The sequence below is a fragment of the Cydia splendana genome, chromosome 26, assembly GCF_910591565.1.
Source record: "Cydia splendana chromosome 26, ilCydSple1.2, whole genome shotgun sequence".
In the NCBI taxonomy this organism is placed as follows: Eukaryota; Metazoa; Arthropoda; class Insecta; order Lepidoptera; family Tortricidae; genus Cydia; species Cydia splendana.
In genome coordinates this window covers 9,048,531-9,076,320 of record NC_085985.1, presented here as the reverse complement: position 1 = coordinate 9,076,320, position 27,790 = coordinate 9,048,531, and the positions used below count along the sequence as shown (strand labels likewise).

Sequence of the window (27,790 nt, the reverse complement as noted above, 5' to 3'; positions counted from 1 at the left end):
TGCGACAGCGCTATATGATAATATGCGATAGCGCTATATATAGCGGCCATGTTGTTGTGACGTAGGCCCGTGTCACTCTGGGAATGGAAGACCATGTTTTATTAGACTATGAAATAATGTAGGTTAAAGTCAGGTCGTTCAGTGACTCATCCAGGCGGTTTTGTAATTGGTTGGTTAACCAATAAATGTTATAACTACCCGAAATTTACAAATTGTTTGTTTACTTTTATTTAAATCCCTAAAGACCAAGACTATAGATGTCGACTACGAAAATAGTCATCTTGGTAACAAAACTGATGTATGGACACTATGCTTACTTATATATCTATGATCTAACTTAGCTAACTTACTAGCTATTAGGCATAGCGTCGGTCCACGTGTTGAACCAGTTGTAGTGAAGCATGGCGGCGTACGGGTGTTTTCGCTTCTTGTGGAGTCGCAGGGATTCCTCGGACGCGTACCAGTATTGAGGGAATTTATCGAACGGGTACTTCTCTGATTCCTTCACGTAGGGCTCTGATGGGTCTCCTGCAATAAAGAATTTGATGCTGAACTTATGTTTCGTTTTAATTAGAGATGCCCCGATTAGAGGTTTTGGCCGAATACCGAATGTTCGGCCCGCTCTTGGCCGAAGCGCCGAATATCCGGCATGACATTTTGAGTCACAATTATTATGAAAACTCTTCGCCAACAAAGCACAACGTTTGCTACGCTAACAATAAGATATATTTTTTGTTGAACAGGATTAATAAATGCAGCTAAAGAGTCAAATCAGACCCACGATAAAAATAAAATATTTTTCACCACACCAGCATTTTAAATGATGATATTAAATGATATATATTATATAACATTCATTTCGATTTGATTTTGTTTGATATTTGCTTCAGGTGGTGAAAAATTTTGTGTATCACTCGGGGGCAAATTTTGTTTAACCCTCGTGCTTTGAAACCCTCGCAACGCTCAAGATACCATTTTTGGAATCTTTCGCTTGCTCGGGTATCAATATTAGCACGAGCGGTTAAACAACAACTTTGCCCCCGAGTGAAACAAATAAAATAACTATTGTAATCAACAAATGCTCAAGAAAGGGTATTCGTCTTTAACAACTTTCCAATACTACATTTTAAATATTAAATATACCTAGATTATGGTTATTTTTATTGTGTAATTTTTCTTTTTAGATAGGTGCAACAGACATTCGGTATTCGGCCAAATAGCAGTCAACATTCGGCCGAATACCGAATGTTCGGCAAAGAGGCCAAATCGGCCGAATACCGAATGTTCGGCAAAGTAGCCAAATAGGCCGAATACCGAATAGTTGCCGAATATTCGTGGCATCTCTAGTCAGAACTGTTATTTTTTTAATCATTGTTATAGATGGCATTGCTTAAGGTGTTACGTCTGTCCTATTTCTTTGTCCAGTGTGTATTTTGTCTCACATTTTGCTTTAATGAGAGAATGAGGCGCACTGACGAAGAAATAGGGTATTTTATTATTAATCAAATCAGTCTCTTTTTTCGAATTATCAAAACGATTTGGCTACTATGGAACTTATATGAAACACTAGCATGTGACGTCACAATCAAATTACCTACTCTTCATAGTTTTATACGGGTTTTTAAAATATAAATTGTCTAAAAATAACTGCTGTCTACGTTTCTCTATTATTCTTCTGATGCTTTATTTCAGCCATTCTCTAAGTGTGTTCCGCGGAAGCCTAGGGTTCCGCGGCACCCCTGCAGGGGTTCCGCAAGAATTTAGAACACTGCTTTAGTCGCCTCGAAAAATGTTACTATGCAAAAAACACACTTCTAAAAATTATTGTTTTATTGTAGGGTTCCATCAAGTATTTCGCTTTCCAAAAGGGTTCCGTCAAAAAAAAAGATTGAGAACCGCTGCTTTATTTCATGCATGGTGTAAAATAATTTATTTTAAATACAGTCAAATACCCTATTGAACAGATGGAATACAATTTTTAGTTATTTTTAAAAGAACATCTTCCAGTTTTTTTCCTAATTTGTAAGTTATCAATCCCACTCACTAGGTGGCAGGCAGTAGATGCAGAATATCCTCCGCCTCTTCCCCTCGTGCGTCTCCAGATGTTTCTTGTGCAGTTTCCGGCGGGGGCTCACGTGGGGGCAGCAGGGGCACGGGATGGCGAGGGACTGGGGCACGCAGCCGTGACGCTCGCCGGAGTGCTGGAGGAGGGTCGACGCTACTCGGTAACCCTGGAAAAAAAAGATTGGGTATTAATGCCTTGTGCTATGGAACGGCCTCGATTAGGCTCGTCCGTTAATGCACGAAGGTTGATATTGGGCTGTAGGCGCGCGTCAGTTGACGTCTTTGGCGATCATATTGCGACTGGCGATGTCTGTTCCAAAAGTATAAAGTGGCGATATTAAAGGGGATAAGTGTTTATTCAAATTAGCCTTTTGGATGATTTTCTGGAGTTTTTTTATACCATGTCCGCCTGTTAGTAAGCCGAGACCGTAGCCTATTGACACCTGCAACTCCGGAGGTATCACATGAGCGTTACCGAATCTTCAGAAACCTGTATCCTATTTTATATAATCCGATACTGTAATCCAGCGGTCGGCAACAAGCGGCCCGCGAACCTCTCACTAGCGGCCCGCGAGCCCCCCTGGCTATTTTGTATGTAGTATTATCAAACAACAATGTCTGATAAAGTCACACATATTAACAAAAGTGCGGCCCGCGTCAACCTCCTTAATTACTATGTGGCCCTTGGCCGCTAAAAGGTTGCCGACCGCTGCTGTAATCTATAGATTTTCATTTTGTCACAACAGTTGTTGTGGAGTTAACTTGATCAGATTATAACACTTTTTAGGGTTCTGTACCCAAAGGGTAAAACGGGACCCTATTACTAAGACTTCGCTGTCCGTCCGTCCGTCCGTCCGTCTGTCACCAGGCTGTATCTCACGAACCGTGATAGCTAGACAGTTGAAATTTTCACAGATGATGTATTTCTGTTGCCGCTATAACAACAAATACTAAAAACAGAATACAATAAAGATTTAAATGGGGCTCCCATACAACAAACGTGATTTTTGACCAAAGTTAAGCAATGTCGGGAGTGGTCAGTACTTGGATGGGTGATCGTTTTTTTTTTGCTTTTTTTTCGTTTTTTTTTTTTGCATTATGGTACGGAACCCTTCGTGCGCGAGTCCGACTCGCACTTGTCCGGTTTTTTATCAACACCGTAGAGAATTGAAATAAGCATAGAGTTCTCACTCCATACATCAGTTTTGTTACTAAAACGCTTATTATTTTCGTAGTCGACATCTAGCGTCAATTAGTGGATTTATCAGTATCCCTACTCGACGCTAGATGTCGACTACGAAAATGATAAGCGTTTTGGTAAGAAAACTGATGTATGGAGTGAGCACTCTATTCTATGCTTACTTATTTCTCTATGTCAGGGGTCTCCAAACTTTTTTACCTGAGTTGGCACTCAGAAACTTTCGCGCGGGCCACCGTCGGTTTTGGCGCCGGGGGCGGGTCCCTGGTTGCTGCTGCTAGCAACAGTTCCACTCTCAATGAATGCTCAACCCCTGGAGCCTGGCTCCCGCGGGCCGGACAGGGGGCACTCGCCGGGGGCGGGTGCCTGGGTCCCTGGTCGCTGCTAGCAACACTTCCACTCTCAATGAATGCTCAACCCCTGGAGCCTGGCTCCCGCGGGCCGGACAGTGGGCACTCGCCGGGGGCGGGTGCCTGGGTCCCTGGTCGCTGCTAGCAACAGTTCCACTCTCAATGAATGCTGAACCCCTGGAGCCTGGCTCCCGCGGGCCGGACAGGGGGCACTCGCCGGGGGCGGGTGCCTGGGTCCCTGGTCGCTGCTAGCAACACTTCCACTCTCAATGAATGCTCAACCCCTGGAGCCTGGCTCCCGCGGGCCGGACAGGGGGCACTCGCCGGGGGCGGGTGCCTGGGTCCCTGGTCGCTGCTAGCAACAGTTCCACTCTCAATGAATGCTGAACCCCTGGAGCCTGGCTCCCGCGGGCCGGACAGGGGGCACTCGCCGGGGGCGGGTGCCTGGGTCCCTGGTCGCTGCTAGCAACAGTTCCACTCTCAATGAATGCTGAACCCCTGGAGCCTGGCTCCCGCGGGCCGGACAGGGGGCACTCGCCGGGGGCGGGTGCCTGGGTCCCTGGTCGCTGCTAGCAACAGTTCCACTCTCAATGAATGCTGAACCCCTGGAGCCTGGCTCCCGCGGGCCGGACAGGGGGCACTCGCCGGGGGCGGGTGCCTGGGTCCCTGGTCGCTGCTAGCAACAGTTCCACTCTCAATGAATGCTGAACCCCTGGAGCCTGGCTCCCGCGGGCCGGACAGGGGGCACTCGCCGGGGGCGGGTGCCTGGGTCCCTGGTCGCTGCTAGCAACACTTCCACTCTCAATGAATGCTCAACCCCTGGAGCCTGGCTCCCGCGGGCCGGACAGGGGGCACTCGCCGGGGGCGGGTGCCTGGGTCCCTGGTCGCTGCTAGCAACAGTTCCACTCTCAATGAATGCTGAACCCCTGGAGCCTGGCTCCCGCGGGCCGGACAGGGGGCACTCGCCGGGGGCGGGTGCCTGGGTCCCTGGTCGCTGCTAGCAACACTTCCACTCTCAATGAATGCTGAACCCCTGGAGCCTGGCTCCCGCGGGCCGGACAGGGGGCACTCGCCGGGGGCGGGAGCCTGGGTCCCTGGTCGCTGCTAGCAACACTTCCACTCTCAATGAATGCTGAACCCCTGGAGCCTGGCTCCCGCGGGCCGGACAGGGGGCACTCGCCGGGGGCGGGTGCCTGGGTCCCTGGTCGCTGCTAGCAACACTTCCACTCTCAATGAATGCTCAACCCCTGGAGCCTGGCTCCCGCGGGCCGGACAGGGGGCACTCGCCGGGGGCGGGTGCCTGGGTCCCTGGTCGCTGCTAGCAACACTTCCACTCTCAATGAATGCTGAACCCCTGGAGCCTGGCTCCCGCGGGCCGGACAGGGGGCACTCGCCGGGGGCGGGTGCCTGGGTCCCTGGTCGCTGCTAGCAACACTTCCACTCTCAATGAATGCTCAACCCCTGGAGCCTGGCTCCCGCGGGCCGGACAGGGGGCACTCGCCGGGGGCGGGTGCCTGGGTCCCTGGTCGCTGCTAGCAACACTTCCACTCTCAATGAATGCTGAACCCCTGGAGCCTGGCTCCCGCGGGCCGGACAGGGGGCACTCGCCGGGGGCGGGTGCCTGGGTCCCTGGTCGCTGCTAGCAACACTTCCACTCTCAATGAATGCTGAACCCCTGGAGCCTGGCTCCCGCGGGCCGGACAGGGGGCACTCGCCGGGGGCGGGTGCCTGGGTCCCTGGTCGCTGCTAGCAACACTTCCACTCTCAATGAATGCTGAACCCCTGGAGCCTGGCTCCCGCGGGCCGGACAGGGGGCACTCGCCGGGGGCGGGTGCCTGGGTCCCTGGTCGCTGCTAGCAACACTTCCACTCTCAATGAATGCTGAACCCCTGGAGCCTGGCTCCCGCGGGCCGGACAGGGGGCACTCGCCGGGGGCGGGTGCCTGGGTCCCTGGTCGCTGCTAGCAACACTTCCACTCTCAATGAATGCTGAACCCCTGGAGCCTGGCTCCCGCGGGCCGGACAGGGGGCACTCGCCGGGGGCGGGTGCCTGGGTCCCTGGTCGCTGCTAGCAACACTTCCACTCTCAATGAATGCTCAACCCCTGGAGCCTGGCTCCCGCGGGCCGGACAGGGGGCACTCGCCGGGGGCGGGTGCCTGGGTCCCTGGTCGCTGCTAGCAACACTTCCACTCTCAATGAATGCTCAACCCCTGGAGCCTGGCTCCCGCGGGCCGGACAGGGGGCACTCGCCGGGGGCGGGTGCCTGGGTCCCTGGTCGCTGCTAGCAACACTTCCACTCTCAATGAATGCTGAACCCCTGGAGCCTGGCTCCCGCGGGCCGGACAGGGGGCACTCGCCGGGGGCGGGTGCCTGGGTCCCTGGTCGCTGCTAGCAACACTTCCACTCTCAATGAATGCTCAACCCCTGGAGCCTGGCTCCCGCGGGCCGGACAGGGGGCACTCGCCGGGGGCGGGTGCCTGGGTCCCTGGTCGCTGCTAGCAACACTTCCACTCTCAATGAATGCTGAACCCCTGGAGCCTGGCTCCCGCGGGCCGGACAGGGGGCACTCGCCGGGGGCGGGTGCCTGGGTCCCTGGTCGCTGCTAGCAACACTTCCACTCTCAATGAATGCTGAACCCCTGGAGCCTGGCTCCCGCGGGCCGGACAGGGGGCACTCGCCGGGGGCGGGTGCCTGGGTCCCTGGTCGCTGCTAGCAACACTTCCACTCTCAATGAATGCTGAACCCCTGGAGCCTGGCTCCCGCGGGCCGGACAGGGGGCACTCGCCGGGGGCGGGTGCCTGGGTCCCTGGTCGCTGCTAGCAACACTTCCACTCTCAATGAATGCTCAACCCCTGGAGCCTGGCTCCCGCGGGCCGGACAGGGGGCACTCGCCGGGGGCGGGTGCCTGGGTCCCTGGTCGCTGCTAGCAACACTTCCACTCTCAATGAATGCTGAACCCCTGGAGCCTGGCTCCCGCGGGCCGGACAGGGGGCACTCGCCGGGGGCGGGTGCCTGGGTCCCTGGTCGCTGCTAGCAACACTTCCACTCTCAATGAATGCTGAACCCCTGGAGCCTGGCTCCCGCGGGCCGGGCTCCAGGGGCCGGACAGGGGGCACTCGCCGGGGGCGGGTGCCTGGGTCCCTGGTCGCTGCTAGCAACACTTCCACTCTCAATGAATGCTGAACCCCTGGAGCCTGGCTCCCGCGGGCCGGACAGGGGGCACTCGCCGGGGGCGGGTGCCTGGGTCCCTGGTCGCTGCTAGCAACACTTCCACTCTCAATGAATGCTGAACCCCTGGAGCCTGGCTCCCGCGGGCCGGACAGGGGGCACTCGCCGGGGGCGGGTGCCTGGGTCCCTGGTCGCTGCTAGCAACACTTCCACTCTCAATGAATGCTGAACCCCTGGAGCCTGGCTCCCGCGGGCCGGACAGGGGGCACTCGCCGGGGGCGGGTGCCCCCTGGTCGCTGCTAGCAACACTTCCACTCTCAATGAATGCTGAACCCCTGGAGCCTGGCTCCCGCGGGCCGGACAGGGGGCACTCGCCGGGGGCGGGTGCCTGGGTCCCTGGTCGCTGCTAGCAACACTTCCACTCTCAATGAATGCTGAACCCCTGGAGCCTGGCTCCCGCGGGCCGGACAGGGGGCACTCGCCGGGGGCGGGTGCCTGGGTCCCTGGTCGCTGCTAGCAACACTTCCACTCTCAATGAATGCTGAACCCCTGGAGCCTGGCTCCCGCGGGCCGGACAGGGGGCACTCGCCGGGGGCGGGTGCTGGGTCCCTGGTCGCTGCTAGCAACACTTCCACTCTCAATGAATGCTGAACCCCTGGAGCCTGGCTCCCGCGGGCCGGACAGGGGGCACTCGCCGGGGGCGGGTGCCTGGGTCCCTGGTCGCTGCTAGCAACACTTCCACTCTCAATGAATGCTGAACCCCTGGAGCCTGGCTCCCGCGGGCCGGACAGGGGGCACTCGCCGGGGGCGGGTGCCTGGGTCCCTGGTCGCTGCTAGCAACACTTCCACTCTCAATGAATGCTCAACCCCTGGAGCCTGGCTCCCGCGGGCGCGACAGGGGGCACTCGCCGGGGGCGGGTGCCTGGGTCCCTGGTCGCTGCTAGCAACACTTCCACTCTCAATGAATGCTCAACCCCTGGAGCTCCCGCGGGCCGGACAGGGGGCACTCGCGGGGGCGGGTGCCTGGGTCCCTGGTCGCTGCTAGCAACACTTCCACTCTCAATGAATGCTCAACCCCTGGAGCCTGGCTCCCGCGGGCCGGACAGGGGGCACTCGGCGGGGGCGGGTGCCTGGGTCCCTGGTCGCTGCTAGCAACACTTCCACTCTCAATGAATGCTCAACCCCTGGAGCCTGGCTCCCGCGGGCCGGACAGGGGGCACTCGCCGGGGGCGGGTGCCTGGGTCCCTGGTCGCTGCTAGCAACACTTCCACTCTCAATGAATGCTCAACCCCTGGAGCCTGGCTCCCGCGGGCCGGACAGGGGGCACTCGCCGGGGGCGGGTGCCTGGGTCCCTGGTCGCTGCTAGCAACACTTCCACTCTCAATGAATGCTGCAACCCCTGGAGCCTGGCTCCCGCGGGCCGGACAGGGGGCACTCGCCGGGGGCGGGTGCCTGGGTCCCTGGTCGCTGCTAGCAACACTTCCACTCTCAATGAATGCTGAACCCCTGGAGCCTGGCTCCCGCGGGCCGGACAGGGGGCACTCGCCGGGGGCGGGTGCCTGGGTCCCTGGTCGCTGCTAGCAACACTTCCACTCTCAATGAATGCTAGAACCCCTGGAGCCTGGCTCCCGCGGGCCGGACAGGGGGCACTCGCCGGGGGCGGGTGCCTGGGTCCCTGGTCGCTGCTAGCAACACTTCCACTCTCAATGAATGCTGAACCCCTGGAGCCTGGCTCCCGCGGGCCGGACAGGGGGCACTCGCCGGGGGCGGGTGCCTGGGTCCCTGGTCGCTGCTAGCAACACTTCCACTCTCAATGAATGCTGAACCCCTGGAGCCTGGCTCCCGCGGGCCGGACAGGGGGCACTCGCCGGGGGCGGGTGCCTGGGTCCCTGGTCGCTGCTAGCAACACTTCCACTCTCAATGAATGCTGAACCCCTGGAGCCTGGCTCCGCGGGCCGGACAGGGGGCACTCGCCGGGGGCGGGTGCCTGGGTCCCTGGTCGCTGCTAGCAACACTTCCACTCTCAATGAATGCTGAACCCCTGGAGCCTGGCTCCCGCGGGCCGGACAGGGGGCACTCGCCGGGGGCGGGTGCCTGGGTCCCTGGTCGCTGCTAGCAACACTTCCACTCTCAATGAATGCTGAACCCCTGGAGCCTGGCTCCCGCGGGCCGGACAGGGGGCACTCGCCGGGGGCGGGTGCCTGGGTCCCTGGTCGCTGCTAGCAACACTTCCACTCTCAATGAATGCTGAACCCCTGGAGCCTGGCTCCCGCGGGCCGGACAGGGGGCACTCGCCGGGGCGGGTGCCTGGGTCCCTGGTCGCTGCTAGCAACACTTCCACTCTCAATGAATGCTGAACCCCTGGAGCCTGGCTCCCGCGGGCCGGACAGGGGGCACTCGCCGGGGGCGGGTGCCTGGGTCCCTGGTCGCTGCTAGCAACACTTCCACTCTCAATGAATGCTGAACCCCTGAGCCTGGCTCCCGCGGGCCGGACAGGGGGCACTCGCCGGGGGCGGGTGCCTGGGTCCCTGGTCGCTGCTAGCAACACTTCCACTCTCAATGAATGCTGAACCCCTGGAGCCTGGCTCCCGCGGGCCGGACAGGGGGCACTCGCCGGGGGCGGGTGCCTGGGTCCCTGGTCGCTGCTAGCAACACTTCCACTCTCAATGAATGCTGAACCCCTGGAGCCTGGCTCCCGCGGGCCGGACAGGGGGCACTCGCCGGGGGCGGGTGCCTGGGTCCCTGGTCGCTGCTAGCAACACTTCCACTCTCAATGAATGCTCAACCCCTGGAGCCTGGCTCCGCGGGCCGGACAGGGGGCACTCGCCGGGGGCGGGTGCCTGGGTCCCTGGTCGCTGCTAGCAACACTTCCACTCTCAATGAATGCTCAACCCCTGGAGCCTGGCTCCCGCGGGCCGGACAGGGGGCACTCGCCGGGGGCGGGTGCCTGGGTCCCTGGTCGCTGCTAGCAACACTTCCACTCTCAATGAATGCTGAACCCCTGGAGCCTGGCTCCGCGGGCCGGACAGGGGGCACTCGCCGGGGGCGGGTGCCTGGGTCCCTGGTCGCTGCTAGCAACACTTCCACTCTCAATGAATGCTGAACCCCTGGAGCCTGGCTCCCGCGGGCCGGACAGGGGGCACTCGCCGGGGGCGGGTGCCCCCCTGGTCGCTGCTAGCAACACTTCCACTCTCAATGAATGCTGAACCCCTGGAGCCTGGCTCCCGCGGGCCGGACAGGGGGCACTCGCCGGGGGCGGGTGCCTGGGTCCCTGGTCGCTGCTAGCAACACTTCCACTCTCAATGAATGCTGAACCCCTGGAGCCTGGCTCCGCGGGCCGGACAGGGGGCACTCGCCGGGGGCGGGTGCCTGGGTCCCTGGTCGCTGCTAGCAACACTTCCACTCTCAATGAATGCTGCAACCCCTGGAGCCTGGCTCCCGCGGGCCGGACAGGGGGCACTCGCCGGGGGCGGGTGCCTGGGTCCCTGGTCGCTGCTAGCAACACTTCCACTCTCAATGAATGCTGAACCCCTGGAGCCTGGCTCCCGCGGGCCGGACAGGGGGCACTCGCCGGGGGCGGGTGCCTGGGTCCCTGGTCGCTGCTAGCAACACTTCCACTCTCAATGAATGCTGAACCCCTGGAGCCTGGCTCCCGCGGGCCGGACAGGGGGCACTCGCCGGGGGCGGGTGCCTGGGTCCCTGGTCGCTGCTAGCAACACTTCCACTCTCAATGAATGCTGAACCCCTGGAGCCTGGCTCCGCGGGCCGGACAGGGGGCACTCGCCGGGGGCGGGTGCCTGGGTCCCTGGTCGCTGCTAGCAACACTTCCACTCTCAATGAATGCTGAACCCCTGGAGCCTGGCTCCCGCGGGCCGGACAGGGGGCACTCGCCGGGGGCGGGTGCCTGGGTCCCTGGTCGCTGCTAGCAACACTTCCACTCTCAATGAATGCTGCAACCCCTGGAGCCTGGCTCCCGCGGGCCGGACAGGGGGCACTCGCCGGGGGCGGGTGCCTGGGTCCCTGGTCGCTGCTAGCAACACTTCCACTCTCAATGAATGCTGAACCCCTGGAGCCTGGCTCCCGCGGGCCGGACAGGGGGCACTCGCCGGGGGCGGGTGCCTGGGTCCCTGGTCGCTGCTAGCAACACTTCCACTCTCAATGAATGCTGAACCCCTGGAGCCTGGCTCCGCGGCCGGACAGGGGGCACTCGCCGGGGGCGGGTGCCTGGGTCCCTGGTCGCTGCTAGCAACACTTCCACTCTCAATGAATGCTGAACCCCTGGAGCCTGGCTCCCGCGGGCCGGACAGGGGGCACTCGCCGGGGGCGGGTGCCTGGGTCCCTGGTCGCTGCTAGCAACACTTCCACTCTCAATGAATGCTGAACCCCTGGAGCCTGGCTCCCGCGGGCCGGACAGGGGGCACTCGCGGGGGCGGGTGCCTGGGTCCCTGGTCGCTGCTAGCAACACTTCCACTCTCAATGAATGCTGAACCCCTGGAGCCTGGCTCCCGCGGCCGGACAGGGGCACTCGCCGGGGGCGGGTGCCTGGGTCCCTGGTCGCTGCTAGCAACACTTCCACTCTCAATGAATGCTCAACCCCTGGAGCCTGGCTCCCGCGGGCCGGACAGGGGGCACTCGCCGGGGGCGGGTGCCTGGGTCCCTGGTCGCTGCTAGCAACACTTCCACTCTCAATGAATGCTGAACCCCTGGAGCCTGGCTCCCGCGGGCCGGACAGGGGGGCACTCGCCGGGGGGCGGGTGCCTGGGTCCCTGGTCGCTGCTAGCAACACTTCCACTCTCAATGAATGCTGAACCCCTGGAGCCTGGCTCCCGCGGGCCGGACAGGGGGCACTCGCCGGGGGCGGGTGCCTGGGTCCCTGGTCGCTGCTAGCAACACTTCCACTCTCAATGAATGCTGAACCCCTGGAGCCTGGCTCCCGCGGGCCGGACAGGGGGGCACTCGCCGGGGGCGGGTGCCTGGGTCCCTGGTCGCTGCTAGCAACACTTCCACTCTCAATGAATGCTGAACCCCTGGAGCCTGGCTCCCGCGGGCCGGACAGGGGGCACTCGCCGGGGGCGGGTGCCTGGGTCCCTGGTCGCTGCTAGCAACACTTCCACTCTCAATGAATGCTGAACCCCTGGAGCCTGGCTCCCGCGGGCGCGGACAGGGGGGCACTCGCCGGGGGCGGGTGCCTGGGTCCCTGGTCGCTGCTAGCAACACTTCCACTCTCAATGAATGCTCAACCCCTGGAGCCTGGCTCCCGCGGGCCGGACAGGGGGCACTCGCCGGGGGCGGGTGCCTGGGTCCCTGGTCGCTGCTAGCAACACTTCCACTCTCAATGAATGCTGAACCCCTGGAGCCTGGCTCCCGCGGGCCGGACAGGGGGCACTCGCCGGGGGCGGGTGCCTGGGTCCCTGGTCGCTGCTAGCAACACTTCCACTCTCAATGAATGCTGAACCCCTGGAGCCTGGCTCCCGCGGGCCGGACAGGGGGCACTCGCCGGGGGCGGGTGCCTGGGTCCCTGGTCGCTGCTAGCAACACTTCCACTCTCAATGAATGCTGAACCCCCTGGAGCCTGGCTCCCGCGGGCCGGACAGGGGGCACTCGCCGGGGGCGGGTGCCTGGGTCCCTGGTCGCTGCTAGCAACACTTCCACTCTCAATGAATGCTCGAACCCCTGGAGCCTGGCTCCCGCGGGCCGGACAGGGGGCACTCGCCGGGGGCGGGTGCCTGGGTCCCTGGTCGCTGCTAGCAACACTTCCACTCTCAATGAATGCTGAACCCCCTGGAGCCTGGCTCCCGCGGGCCGGACAGGGGGCACTCGCCGGGGGCGGGTGCCTGGGTCCCTGGTCGCTGCTAGCAACACTTCCACTCTCAATGAATGCTGAACCCCTGGAGCCTGGCTCCCGCGGGCCGGACAGGGGGCACTCGCCGGGGGCGGGTGCCTGGGTCCCTGGTCGCTGCTAGCAACACTTCCACTCTCAATGAATGCTGAACCCCTGGAGCCTGGCTCCCGCGGGCCGGACAGGGGGCACTCGCCGGGGGCGGGTGCCTGGGTCCCTGGTCGCTGCTAGCAACACTTCCACTCTCAATGAATGCTGAACCCCTGGAGCCTGGCTCCCGCGGGCCGGACAGGGGGCACTCGCCGGGGGCGGGTGCCTGGGTCCCTGGTCGCTGCTAGCAACACTTCCACTCTCAATGAATGCTGAACCCCTGGAGCCTGGCTCCCGCGGGCCGGACAGGGGGCACTCGCCGGGGGCGGGTGCCTGGGTCCCTGGTCGCTGCTAGCAACACTTCCACTCTCAATGAATGCTCAACCCCTGGAGCCTGGCTCCCGCGGGCCGGACAGGGGGCACTCGCCGGGGGCGGGTGCCTGGGTCCCTGGTCGCTGCTAGCAACACTTCCACTCTCAATGAATGCTGAACCCCTGGAGCCTGGCTCCCGCGGGCCGGACAGGGGGCACTCGCCGGGGGCGGGTGCCTGGGTCCCTGGTCGCTGCTAGCAACACTTCCACTCTCAATGAATGCTGAACCCCTGGAGCCTGGCTCCCGCGGGCCGGACAGGGGGCACTCGCCGGGGGCGGGTGCCTGGGTCCCTGGTCGCTGCTAGCAACACTTCCACTCTCAATGAATGCTGAACCCCTGGAGCCTGGCTCCCGCGGGCCGGACAGGGGGCACTCGCCGGGGGCGGGTGCCTGGGTCCCTGGTCGCTGCTAGCAACACTTCCACTCTCAATGAATGCTGAACCCCTGGAGCCTGGCTCCCGCGGGCCGGACAGGGGGCACTCGCCGGGGGCGGGTGCCTGGGTCCCTGGTCGCTGCTAGCAACACTTCCACTCTCAATGAATGCTGAACCCCTGGAGCCTGGCTCCCGCGGGCCGGACAGGGGGCACTCGCCGGGGGCGGGTGCCTGGGTCCCTGGTCGCTGCTAGCAACACTTCCACTCTCAATGAATGCTCAACCCCTGGAGCCTGGCTCCCGCGGGCCGGACAGGGGGCACTCGCCGGGGGCGGGTGCCTGGGTCCCTGGTCGCTGCTAGCAACACTTCCACTCTCAATGAATGCTCAACCCCTGGAGCCTGGCTCCCGCGGGCCGGACAGGGGGCACTCGCCGGGGGCGGGTGCCTGGGTCCCTGGTCGCTGCTAGCAACACTTCCACTCTCAATGAATGCTGAACCCCTGGAGCCTGGCTCCCGCGGGCCGGACAGGGGGCACTCGCCGGGGGCGGGTGCCTGGGTCCCTGGTCGCTGCTAGCAACACTTCCACTCTCAATGAATGCTGAACCCCTGGAGCCTGGCTCCCGCGGGCCGGACAGGGGGCACTCGCCGGGGGCGGGTGCCTGGGTCCCTGGTCGCTGCTAGCAACACTTCCACTCTCAATGAATGCTGAACCCCTGGAGCCTGGCTCCCGCGGGCCGGACAGGGGGCACTCGCCGGGGGCGGGTGCCTGGGTCCCTGGTCGCTGCTAGCAACACTTCCACTCTCAATGAATGCTGAACCCCTGGAGCCTGGCTCCCGCGGGCCGGACAGGGGGCACTCGCCGGGGGCGGGTGCCTGGGTCCCTGGTCGCTGCTAGCAACACTTCCACTCTCAATGAATGCTGAACCCCTGGAGCCTGGCTCCCGCGGGCCGGACAGGGGGCACTCGCCGGGGGCGGGTGCCTGGGTCCCTGGTCGCTGCTAGCAACACTTCCACTCTCAATGAATGCTCAACCCCTGGAGCCTGGCTCCCGCGGGCCGGACAGGGGGCACTCGCCGGGGGCGGGTGCCTGGGTCCCTGGTCGCTGCTAGCAACACTTCCACTCTCAATGAATGCTCAACCCCTGGAGCCTGGCTCCCGCGGGCCGGACAGGGGGCACTCGCCGGGGGCGGGTGCCTGGGTCCCTGGTCGCTGCTAGCAACACTTCCACTCTCAATGAATGCTGAACCCCTGGAGCCTGGCTCCCGCGGGCCGGACAGGGGGCACTCGCCGGGGGCGGGTGCCTGGGTCCCTGGTCGCTGCTAGCAACACTTCCACTCTCAATGAATGCTGAACCCCTGGAGCCTGGCTCCCGCGGGCCGGACAGGGGGCACTCGCCGGGGGCGGGTGCCTGGGTCCCTGGTCGCTGCTAGCAACACTTCCACTCTCAATGAATGCTGAACCCCTGGAGCCTGGCTCCCGCGGGCCGGACAGGGGGCACTCGCCGGGGGCGGGTGCCTGGGTCCCTGGTCGCTGCTAGCAACACTTCCACTCTCAATGAATGCTGAACCCCTGGAGCCTGGCTCCCGCGGGCCGGACAGGGGGCACTCGCCGGGGGCGGGTGCCTGGGTCCCTGGTCGCTGCTAGCAACACTTCCACTCTCAATGAATGCTCAACCCCTGGAGCCTGGCTCCCGCGGGCCGGACAGGGGGCACTCGCCGGGGGCGGGTGCCTGGGTCCCTGGTCGCTGCTAGCAACACTTCCACTCTCAATGAATGCTGAACCCCTGGAGCCTGGCTCCCGCGGGCCGGACAGGGGGCACTCGCCGGGGGCGGGTGCCTGGGTCCCTGGTCGCTGCTAGCAACACTTCCACTCTCAATGAATGCTGAACCCCTGGAGCCTGGCTCCCGCGGGCCGGACAGGGGGCACTCGCCGGGGGCGGGTGCCTGGGTCCCTGGTCGCTGCTAGCAACACTTCCACTCTCAATGAATGCTGAACCCCTGGAGCCTGGCTCCCGCGGGCCGGACAGGGGGCACTCGCCGGGGGCGGGTGCCTGGGTCCCTGGTCGCTGCTAGCAACACTTCCACTCTCAATGAATGCTGAACCCCTGGAGCCTGGCTCCCGCGGGCCGGACAGGGGGCACTCGCCGGGGGCGGGTGCCTGGGTCCCTGGTCGCTGCTAGCAACACTTCCACTCTCAATGAATGCTCAACCCCTGGAGCCTGGCTCCCGCGGGCCGGACAGGGGGCACTCGCCGGGGGCGGGTGCCTGGGTCCCTGGTCGCTGCTAGCAACACTTCCACTCTCAATGAATGCTGAACCCCTGGAGCCTGGCTCCCGCGGGCCGGACAGGGGGCACTCGCCGGGGGCGGGTGCCTGGGTCCCTGGTCGCTGCTAGCAACACTTCCACTCTCAATGAATGCTGAACCCCTGGAGCCTGGCTCCCGCGGGCCGGACAGGGGGCACTCGCCGGGGGCGGGTGCCTGGGTCCCTGGTCGCTGCTAGCAACACTTCCACTCTCAATGAATGCTGAACCCCTGGAGCCTGGCTCCCGCGGGCCGGACAGGGGGCACTCGCCGGGGGCGGGTGCCTGGGTCCCTGGTCGCTGCTAGCAACACTTCCACTCTCAATGAATGCTCAACCCCTGGAGCCTGGCTCCCGCGGGCCGGACAGGGGGCACTCGCCGGGGGCGGGTGCCTGGGTCCCTGGTCGCTGCTAGCAACACTTCCACTCTCAATGAATGCTGAACCCCTGGAGCCTGGCTCCCGCGGGCCGGACAGGGGGCACTCGCCGGGGGCGGGTGCCTGGGTCCCTGGTCGCTGCTAGCAACACTTCCACTCTCAATGAATGCTCAACCCCTGGAGCCTGGCTCCCGCGGGCCGGACAGGGGGCACTCGCCGGGGGCGGGTGCCTGGGTCCCTGGTCGCTGCTAGCAACACTTCCACTCTCAATGAATGCTGAACCCCTGGAGCCTGGCTCCCGCGGGCCGGACAGGGGGCACTCGCCGGGGGCGGGTGCCTGGGTCCCTGGTCGCTGCTAGCAACACTTCCACTCTCAATGAATGCTCAACCCCTGGAGCCTGGCTCCCGCGGGCCGGACAGGGGGCACTCGCCGGGGGCGGGTGCCTGGGTCCCTGGTCGCTGCTAGCAACACTTCCACTCTCAATGAATGCTGAACCCCTGGAGCCTGGCTCCCGCGGGCCGGACAGGGGGCACTCGCCGGGGGCGGGTGCCTGGGTCCCTGGTCGCTGCTAGCAACACTTCCACTCTCAATGAATGCTGAACCCCTGGAGCCTGGCTCCCGCGGGCCGGACAGGGGGCACTCGCCGGGGGCGGGTGCCTGGGTCCCTGGTCGCTGCTAGCAACACTTCCACTCTCAATGAATGCTGAACCCCTGGAGCCTGGCTCCCGCGGGCCGGACAGGGGGCACTCGCCGGGGGCGGGTGCCTGGGTCCCTGGTCGCTGCTAGCAACACTTCCACTCTCAATGAATGCTCAACCCCTGGAGCCTGGCTCCCGCGGGCCGGACAGGGGGCACTCGCCGGGGGCGGGTGCCTGGGTCCCTGGTCGCTGCTAGCAACACTTCCACTCTCAATGAATGCTCAACCCCTGGAGCCTGGCTCCCGCGGGCCGGACAGGGGGCACTCGCCGGGGGCGGGTGCCTGGGTCCCTGGTCGCTGCTAGCAACACTTCCACTCTCAATGAATGCTCAACCCCTGGAGCCTGGCTCCCGCGGGCCGGACAGGGGGCACTCGCCGGGGGCGGGTGCCTGGGTCCCTGGTCGCTGCTAGCAACACTTCCACTCTCAATGAATGCTGAACCCCTGGAGCCTGGCTCCCGCGGGCCGGACAGGGGGCACTCGCCGGGGGCGGGTGCCTGGGTCCCTGGTCGCTGCTAGCAACACTTCCACTCTCAATGAATGCTCAACCCCTGGAGCCTGGCTCCCGCGGGCCGGACAGGGGGCACTCGCCGGGGGCGGGTGCCTGGGTCCCTGGTCGCTGCTAGCAACACTTCCACTCTCAATGAATGCTGAACCCCTGGAGCCTGGCTCCCGCGGGCCGGACAGGGGGCACTCGCCGGGGGCGGGTGCCTGGGTCCCTGGTCGCTGCTAGCAACACTTCCACTCTCAATGAATGCTCAACCCCTGGAGCCTGGCTCCCGCGGGCCGGACAGGGGGCACTCGCCGGGGGCGGGTGCCTGGGTCCCTGGTCGCTGCTAGCAACACTTCCACTCTCAATGAATGCTCAACCCCTGGAGCCTGGCTCCCGCGGGCCGGACAGGGGGCACTCGCCGGGGGCGGGTGCCTGGGTCCCTGGTCGCTGCTAGCAACACTTCCACTCTCAATGAATGCTCAACCCCTGGAGCCTGGCTCCCGCGGGCCGGACAGGGGGCACTCGCCGGGGGCGGGTGCCTGGGTCCCTGGTCGCTGCTAGCAACACTTCCACTCTCAATGAATGCTGAACCCCTGGAGCCTGGCTCCCGCGGGCCGGACAGGGGGCACTCGCCGGGGGCGGGTGCCTGGGTCCCTGGTCGCTGCTAGCAACACTTCCACTCTCAATGAATGCTGAACCCCTGGAGCCTGGCTCCCGCGGGCCGGACAGGGGGCACTCGCCGGGGGCGGGTGCCTGGGTCCCTGGTCGCTGCTAGCAACACTTCCACTCTCAATGAATGCTCAACCCCTGGAGCCTGGCTCCCGCGGGCCGGACAGGGGGCACTCGCCGGGGGCGGGTGCCTGGGTCCCTGGTCGCTGCTAGCAACACTTCCACTCTCAATGAATGCTGAACCCCTGGAGCCTGGCTCCCGCGGGCCGGACAGGGGGCACTCGCCGGGGGCGGGTGCCTGGGTCCCTGGTCGCTGCTAGCAACACTTCCACTCTCAATGAATGCTCAACCCCTGGAGCCTGGCTCCCGCGGGCCGGACAGGGGGCACTCGCCGGGGGCGGGTGCCTGGGTCCCTGGTCGCTGCTAGCAACACTTCCACTCTCAATGAATGCTCAACCCCTGGAGCCTGGCTCCCGCGGGCCGGACAGGGGGCACTCGCCGGGGGCGGGTGCCTGGGTCCCTGGTCGCTGCTAGCAACACTTCCACTCTCAATGAATGCTCAACCCCTGGAGCCTGGCTCCCGCGGGCCGGACAGGGGGCACTCGCCGGGGGCGGGTGCCTGGGTCCCTGGTCGCTGCTAGCAACACTTCCACTCTCAATGAATGCTGAACCCCTGGAGCCTGGCTCCCGCGGGCCGGACAGGGGGCACTCGCCGGGGGCGGGTGCCTGGGTCCCTGGTCGCTGCTAGCAACACTTCCACTCTCAATGAATGCTCAACCCCTGGAGCCTGGCTCCCGCGGGCCGGACAGGGGGCACTCGCCGGGGGCGGGTGCCTGGGTCCCTGGTCGCTGCTAGCAACACTTCCACTCTCAATGAATGCTCAACCCCTGGAGCCTGGCTCCCGCGGGCCGGACAGGGGGCACTCGCCGGGGGCGGGTGCCTGGGTCCCTGGTCGCTGCTAGCAACACTTCCACTCTCAATGAATGCTGAACCCCTGGAGCCTGGCTCCCGCGGGCCGGACAGGGGGCACTCGCCGGGGGCGGGTGCCTGGGTCCCTGGTCGCTGCTAGCAACACTTCCACTCTCAATGAATGCTCAACCCCTGGAGCCTGGCTCCCGCGGGCCGGACAGGGGGCACTCGCCGGGGGCGGGTGCCTGGGTCCCTGGTCGCTGCTAGCAACACTTCCACTCTCAATGAATGCTGAACCCCTGGAGCCTGGCTCCCGCGGGCCGGACAGGGGGCACTCGCCGGGGGCGGGTGCCTGGGTCCCTGGTCGCTGCTAGCAACACTTCCACTCTCAATGAATGCTCAACCCCTGGAGCCTGGCTCCCGCGGGCCGGACAGGGGGCACTCGCCGGGGGCGGGTGCCTGGGTCCCTGGTCGCTGCTAGCAACACTTCCACTCTCAATGAATGCTCAACCCCTGGAGCCTGGCTCCCGCGGGCCGGACAGGGGGCACTCGCCGGGGGCGGGTGCCTGGGTCCCTGGTCGCTGCTAGCAACACTTCCACTCTCAATGAATGCTCAACCCCTGGAGCCTGGCTCCCGCGGGCCGGACAGGGGGCACTCGCCGGGGGCGGGTGCCTGGGTCCCTGGTCGCTGCTAGCAACACTTCCACTCTCAATGAATGCTGAACCCCTGGAGCCTGGCTCCCGCGGGCCGGACAGGGGGCACTCGCCGGGGGCGGGTGCCTGGGTCCCTGGTCGCTGCTAGCAACACTTCCACTCTCAATGAATGCTGAACCCCTGGAGCCTGGCTCCCGCGGGCCGGACAGGGGGCACTCGCCGGGGGCGGGTGCCTGGGTCCCTGGTCGCTGCTAGCAACACTTCCACTCTCAATGAATGCTGAACCCCTGGAGCCTGGCTCCCGCGGGCCGGACAGGGGGCACTCGCCGGGGGCGGGTGCCTGGGTCCCTGGTCGCTGCTAGCAACACTTCCACTCTCAATGAATGCTCAACCCCTGGAGCCTGGCTCCCGCGGGCCGGACAGGGGGCACTCGCCGGGGGCGGGTGCCTGGGTCCCTGGTCGCTGCTAGCAACACTTCCACTCTCAAGGAATGCTGAACCCCTGGAGCCTGGCTCCCGCGGGCCGGACAGGGGGCACTCGCCGGGGGCGGGTGCCTGGGTCCCTGGTCGCTGCTAGCAACACTTCCACTCTCAATGAATGCTGAACCCCTGGAGCCTGGCTCCCGCGGGCCGGACAGGGGGCACTCGCCGGGGGCGGGTGCCTGGGTCCCTGGTCGCTGCTAGCAACACTTCCACTCTCAATGAATGCTGAACCCCTGGAGCCTGGCTCCCGCGGGCCGGACAGGGGGCACTCGCCGGGGGCGGGTGCCTGGGTCCCTGGTCGCTGCTCGCAACACTTCCACTCTCAATGAATGCTGAACCCCTGGAGCCTGGCTCCCGCGGGCCGGACAGGGGGCACTCGCCGGGGGCGGGTGCCTGGGTCCCTGGTCGCTGCTAGCAACACTTCCACTCTCAATGAATGCTGAACCCCTGGAGCCTGGCTCCCGCGGGCCGGACAGTGGGCACTCGCTTTAGGCGTCGGCGGGCCGGATTGGAACGCGTCGCGGGTCTGTTCTGGCCCGCGGGCCAAAGTTTAGAGACCCCTGCTCTATGTCAATACTAACCTTGAAGCAGTGTTCACATCTGTAGGGGAAGGTCTTCCACTTGGGGTTCTTCTTGCGGCTGTACGACATGCGGTAGGGCTCCGCCGGAAACCAGTCCTCAGGGTCCAAGGCCATTTCTACCAGCTCCACGCCTAGAACATAACGCATGGACACAGAATAAATAATAGTACTACCATACAAAAAAGACACTTCCTACAAAGCTATGTAAACAAAAGTCATTAGTAAATTCATCTTTAAGCCTACCACTGACTAACAGGCCGCCGGACGATATCGGCCTGTCAATTAGAACAAAAATTTGACAGCTCCGAACAACTGACAGGCCGATATCGTCCGGCAGACTGTTAATCAGTGGGCCCATTCAGAGACAATTTCAATATGGCGGTTTGTTTACATAGTTAGCAAGTTCCATACAATGACACTATCCGTTTCGGCTATTTAGGGTTGTCAAAATTCAAGTCATTATCTCTGTGGTACACGCAAAGGGACGTCAAGTTGTGCCAATACTAATAATTGCTCGGAGCGATGCTGAGCCGAAAGGAGCCGAGAATGCCCGAAAGGAGGAGTGTCTCCCCACTGACATGGGCACAAATCTATATCGGGGTCTACAAACTTTTTGGCACAAGGGCCACAGCTAGGCTTCCTTTTTGTGGGCCAGACTGAAATGATATCCTCCTAAGGCCCAAGGTCCTATCTAAAGTACTTATTCAGTTCGATGAAATTTAAATCATATTCAATTGGAACAGAGTCGCATTTGTTTTGTTTCGTTCAATTTTCAAACAAAACCAAAATCAACTCTATTCCCTGCACAAAAGGTTCAAATTTCTGTGGCAAAATATGGGTTTTTCATTTGTATGGCTGGGCCTTAGGAGGATATATGGAATTTAGATAGCTTTGTAAGTAGCACGGCCTTGAAAAATATAGGCGCGAAGAACCGGAAATACACGAATTTGTCTGGAAGAGATTGCTCTTTAGCGATAAGATCAATTCTTGTGTCGAGCTCTAACGATTTCGATGATTTTTGCTATATAGGGGTTTTCGGAGGCGATAAATCGATCTAGCTAGGTCTTCTCTCCGGGAAAACGCGCATTTTTGAGTTTTTTTTATGTGTCCCAGATATTTATAGTAAACTTACCATCGGGAACTTTAATTTTCGGCACTATAGTGACTTTGGGCGCTACGGGCACTGGCTTGGGCTGGCTCACGCTTAGCGTGGTGTTGGTGGCGGCGAGAAGACTTGTCAGGATCGTGTTTTGTGCCTGAAACATTTATAAACATTAAAAAAAAAATGGTGGATGGTGTGGTGGTGGTGATGGTGTTTAATTATGGTGGAAAGATTTGCTGGCTATGGATGAGGTCTTGGTGGCTCAGATGGCGCTGGAGTATCGATCCAGAAGCCGTGAGTTCAAGTCTCACCCAAGACAGTAATTTTTCCACTTTTAAATGTATTCTAAGCTTAATGGCATCGATCGCAGACGTTTCTGCTTGTTAGAAATTAAAATTAAAAAAATAAAAAGATAGTTATTTACGATACACGTGCTAATTATGTTTTAAAATTCGCCACTCGCTGTGAATTACCTATTCGCACGTGTATCGTACAACGTTTTACAGTACATATAAATAAATAAATAAATATTATAGGACATTCTTACACAGATTGACTAAGTCCCACAGTATGCTCAAGAAGGCTTGTGTTGTGGGTACCCAGACAACGATATATATAATATATAAATACTTAAATACATAGAAAACATCCATGACTCAGGAACAAATATCTGTGTCATCACATCACACAAATAAATGCCATTACTGGGATTCGAACCCAGGACCATTGGCTTCACAGGCAGGGTCACTACCCACTAGGCCAGACCGGTCGTCAAAAGGTTACATATGGCCAAAGAGAATAGATAGTATAGAGGGGTCCTGTCATAGTAAATTTTGTAGTCACAGTAAATTTACTGCCATCTATCGACACACGATTAAAACTCAAAATGAAAACGTATAAAATTATCAAAAATATGTATAGATATGGATAAATGGTTTTATTATTTTTATATCATTTTGACCCATGTTCATTCACTGATATCTATGTGTTAAAATTGTTAAATATGAAACGGTGTCGTCACGCCATCTAGCCGAGCATAGGCCAAAGGTGTGTGCGCCATATATTCGAGAATGACTTTTCTTGATTTCCGAGGCACGTTTTTTCCTTAGACTTTATTCATCTTATACGAAGTTACATATGTCTTTGATATGGCCCTTTAAATATTCGACAGTGCGATAATTAGCACCATTATGTCCTACAGGACAAAAACAAAATTAATACATCATCATTGTTATTTATTATTTTTTACAGAATTAATAAATAACAATGAAATACATACCTGTAATAGTGCTCCGTTATTTAAACTCTGCGACAAATCTACTTTCGGTTTCCTCTTGTAGCCTTTCGGTGGGCCCCTTTTCTTGGCAATCTCACCATTCTTCTTATACCTGAAAAATAACAATAACTCCTTAGTCAGCGGTCGGCAACCTTTTAGCAGCCAAAGGCCACATAGTAGCACAGAATAAATAATAGTACTGCCGTACAGAAAGGAAACTTCCTACAAAACCGAAGTTTGACATCGGTTCAGGGTCGAATCATGCTGTCCCTTTCTAATATATGGCATTATCCCTTTCGGCTATTTAGGGCTGTCAAAATTCAAGTGATTATCTGTGGTCGTGCACGCAAAAGGAAGTCAAGTGGTGCCAACCCTAATAATTGCTCGGAGCAATGCTGAGCCTAGTTTGGCCGAAGTCAGGAGTTTCGCACCCCTGACAGTAGTTAAGGTTAAGGAAGTTGACGCGGGCCGCACTTTGTTAATATGTGTGACTTTATCAGACATTGTTGTTTGACAATATTACATACAAAATAGCCAGTGGGGCTCGCGGGCAGCAAGTGAGAGGTTCACAGGCCACATGCGGCCCCGCGGGCCGCCTGTTGCCGACCGCTGCCTTAGGTAATCAATGCCGAGGTTTTCTCGGAGGACTACAGTATCGAGGTTTTCAAAAATACCAGACATGTGCAAGTCGGACTCGCCCACCGAGAGTACCGCACTTTTTAGTATTTGTTGTTATAATGCGGCAACAGAAATACATCATCTGTGAAAATTTAAACTGTCTAGCTATCACGGTTCATGGGATACAGCCGGAGACAGACGGACAGTGGACTCCTAGTAATAGGGTCCTGTTTCTACCATTTGGGTTCGGAACCCTAAAAAGGAGTGTACAGGTTTGAAAGGGTCGACAACGCGAATGTAACACCCCTGGAGTTGCAGGCGTCCATAGGCTACGGTAACGGCCCGTATGCTTGTTTACCACCGACGTGGTACTTTTAACTAAGAATCGTTTGGTCTTTCCTGTCTTTTTGTATTTAAGTAGTTTGTAAGAAAGGGATATAACATAGTTTAACTAAATCAGGCCCATAAAGTTTTATGAATAATAGACATGCACCGGATATTCGGTTACTATCCGGTATCCGGCCCTCTTTTTAATATCCGGCCGGATACCGGATAGTGACCTACTATACCGGATAGTAATTTTGCATGATTTCGGAGTCAACAAATTGGATTTAAGAAACCGTCACGGTCATAATCGTACTCGTTTATTATTTTAAAACATTTTAAACATTCCGCTATTGCACGCGCACTCATTTCGAACCTAGAAATGAGTCCGCGCGAACGTTAACTACGAAACAGGTCAAAGCCTGCACAATGCGCACCCGAAAAACCGAAATATTGGTATAGTTCCGCCCACCGGCGGCCGGATAACGAATATTAGGCCGATGGATAGGCCGAACATCCGGTATCCGGCCAAACAAGTATCCGTTGTATCTCTAATGAGTAACGAGATTAATATTTACCTGACAATTCCACCCGAATCACAACTCTTCGGAGTCTGCACCGGCGTTATACTCAGCTTGGCCGGCAGAGAATATCGATTATGCAGCGACTTGACCACATTACTGGCTTGAATACTTGGCAACGCCAGCGGATTCGCCAAGTTCAACGGATTGTTCACAAACTTAGGCAGTGTCACTTCCGGGGTCGGGAATATGGATAGGCCCTTGTTGAAAGCGGGTATTTGGTACACTTGGAGGTTGAGGGACGGTGCGAAGGTTTTGAGGCGTTTCGGGGCGGGCTCATCGTCAGAGGAGGACTGGGCTGCTAGCGGGTCTTTTTCTGTTGTGGCGAACGGGTCTGTGTGCGAGTCTTTTTCTTGGACGCAGAACATCTGGAACAAATTTATACCTAAATTAATAAGAGAATCTGAAATGCCTTTATTTAAGAAATATTTGTTGGACTTTTTGGTACAAAATGTTTTTTACTCATTGAAAGAATTTTTAGACTATATGCCCCATATTTTATAGTATAATGTAGTATTTAAAGATCGCTACTGTATTATTTTTGCATGCTGCACGTAGGTCATAAGTATCTAATTATAGTTATAGGTAATATTCAATACTTCTATGCCTATTCAGGCAGGATGTGCTGTTCAAAAATTGTTTTTTACATCTTTATTGTACCGCGAACACCTAATATACTACGCTCCATCGCACGCTGGCAAACCTTGAGTTTCGATTTTAGAGCCTCAGTTAATGACCAAGTTTGTGCACCGTAGGTTAGATCGGTCTAACCTACGTAGACGTACGTTAGGTAGGTCTGATCGGATCAGAAACACGGAACTACGCTCCAGAACTAGAGTTGTAGATGTCGGCGTCAAGACCGCTAAGCTTAAGTGGGACTGGGCTGGACATGTCTGCCGCATGCATCCAGAAAGGTGGGCCAAAATGGTTACTGAGTGGGACCCACGGAACACAATAGACGGTGCAGGCCGGAGTTTAGGCAGACCGAAAAGGAGATGGCGGGATGACTTGGACGCATTCTACCCCAAATGGTGGGAAAATGCCGATGACAGGGTCGAGTGGAAAAAACGAGGGGAGGCCTTTGCCCAGCAGTGGGACACCAAAGTAGGCTAGGGAAAAAAAATTGTACCGCATTCAAGAAATAAATAAATGATTATGATTATGATTAAATTTGAAGTTTTAAGACTAATAATAAATGAATATGTGTCAGTGTGTATTTTTTTCTAGGTTTGCAACATAGGCACCTTATGCGGGTTGGCAACGTAAGTGCCAATCACCACTTAAATGGCATATAATTTTTTTGTTTATGTACAATGTTTATTGAGTAGTTCCAACTATTTTAAACTAATATTTTTATATATTCTAAATATAAATTAATTACATTTGTAAAACATGCTTAGCTATACTAACTGCAAGGCATAGCCAACTTTTATAAAGAGCAAGAGGGAATGGATCACTAAGAACTAAAAAGATGTCACAGGCAGACAAACAGAAAATTTTGGCTGTTGAGGATTTTATTCCTAACTTGTTGGCAAAGGTATTGAACATTTCTACTTATACATGGACTACACAGTGGCTAAAAAAAACCTGCATTCCCGATGCCAGGGAGGTTTTGGGATTATACTGAGCAACTTTTACTAAGGGACCAACCCTGAAATCGCGAAAAAAAATATTACCCTCCCATAGAAAACGGACCAGCCAAAATGTATGAAATAGGCAAATTTTTTTTTCGCTGGTCGGGGTTGTTCCCATAGTAAAAGTTGCTCACTATAATCCCAAAACCTCCCTGGCAATGGGGATGTAGTTATTTTTAGCCATCCTGTATATAAATGGCTACATTTATTTTAATAAATAATGTTAGTTTAAGTTAATTGCAATAAAATCTTGCACTAATGATTGAAGTAGTATAATTTTTATTTATTTATTTGCAATGTCTGCAATTATTCATGCAATTAATATTTATCAAATGCAAATACATCTTTAGTTTTTGAACAATTTTGTTATAACTATGTATAAATACTAGACCCCCTCCATGTTACTTTGACAGTTACTAATGTAAATAACTATGACAATAGCCAATTTAATAAAATAATGCCATGTCATGTTTCATTTTGACTATTTCTAGATTTGTATAAACTGGTTAGCAACAAAAATGCCACATGTTAGAGATAAAACATAATTTACATACGATTTGTATAAATTACAGTTAAGATTGTTTGACTTATTGATTTACCAAGGTTCAATAACTGATGAAAATGATGAAATATTCATACAAATAATATCAAAAGTAGCTTAAAACGTGTATTTCATACAATTCCAGTGTATGCCGATCCCCAAAATCACAGCCGATAAAAACAAAACACTACTCACGATTCCAAATTCAAAAATTTAAAAACACCATTCAATGTCGAGAAATGTTCCACAAATCATATAAACGTCGAAAAAGCATATAAAAGCTTCGGAAACGACAAAATGGCGCTATAATTTGTAAAAGTACGAAACAATGAGTATCACATGAAATAACTGCACATGCCACTAAAAAGCTACGCGTAGTACTTGATCTAATTATCTCTTACCGATAATATCTTTTATAATGAATGAAAAACATACCTTCACACACTTTATTCGGCACAATTAGTCAATGTAGCATTTAGTGTAAGTTAAAACAATTAATTAATAAGGGTTTGCACTGATTCTGGATTAAAATAAAAGCGAAAAAGAATAAAGGTTATGCCCACTTATAATAATAACAAATCGTTCCGTTCGTTCAATCAGACGCTACGTTTTAAGTTGTTATGTTGGTACTAATCATGCAAACATTAACCTCAAACACTACCATCTATTAAACAAGAATAGATTCTAAGGTATTGTAATAGGGCTTATTTTAACTGATCACTATATAAAAAAGTAGTCTTTTTTGACGTTAATTGAGGCTAGAACGGATTTTTCTATTGTTTGACATTTTGTGGGGTGGCACGTCACAAAATAATGTTACCCGATTTCACAATCATTTTAAAATATGACTCATTTGTTAGTTCCGGATATTTCGTTAAATATTACAAGTAACAGAGTTCAATGAATCATACTTATGTTTGTATGGTTGTAATTTTTTCACGATATTTTGTGAACTATCTAGTTTTTAGTCACGCTGTCTCAACACTGCAATAATAGTCCATCATAGTATCATAGTAGGTCACTCTTATAAAAAATATCAAATAGCGATTTCCAAATAATTATACTGGGTCAAGCAGATCTTGTCAGTAGAAAAAGGCGGCA

General features: G+C 57.7%; 1 protein-coding gene across 1 annotated transcript; it reads right to left on the bottom strand.

Moving 5' to 3' along the window:
• Window positions 1-334: 334 nt before the first annotated feature.
• Window positions 335-27,394, bottom strand: LOC134803353 (uncharacterized). Its single transcript, XM_063776153.1, has 7 exons — window positions 27,125-27,394; window positions 24,512-24,882; window positions 22,995-23,103; window positions 21,746-21,869; window positions 20,614-20,744; window positions 2,045-2,231; window positions 335-528 (listed from the first exon to the last, which is right to left on the bottom strand). The coding sequence occupies exons 2-7, from the start codon at window positions 24,880-24,882 to the stop codon at window positions 350-352; spliced, it is 1,101 nt and encodes a 366-aa protein (XP_063632223.1). The 5' UTR covers window positions 27,125-27,394; the 3' UTR covers window positions 335-349.
• Between the last annotated feature and the right edge of the window lie 396 nt (window positions 27,395-27,790).

Excerpts from the sequence above, each read along its gene's own strand:
- LOC134803353 (XM_063776153.1), bottom strand. The coding sequence starts at position 24,882 with ATGTTCTGCGTCCAAGAAAAAGACTCGCACACAGACCCGTTCGCCACA. Across the intron at positions 21,870-22,994 it reads ATAACGGAGCACTATTACAG|GCACAAAACACGATCCTGAC; the intron begins GTATGTATTTCA and ends TAAATGTTTCAG. Across the intron at positions 20,745-21,745 it reads GAAAATTAAAGTTCCCGATG|GCGTGGAGCTGGTAGAAATG; the intron begins GTAAGTTTACTA and ends GTTATGTTCTAG.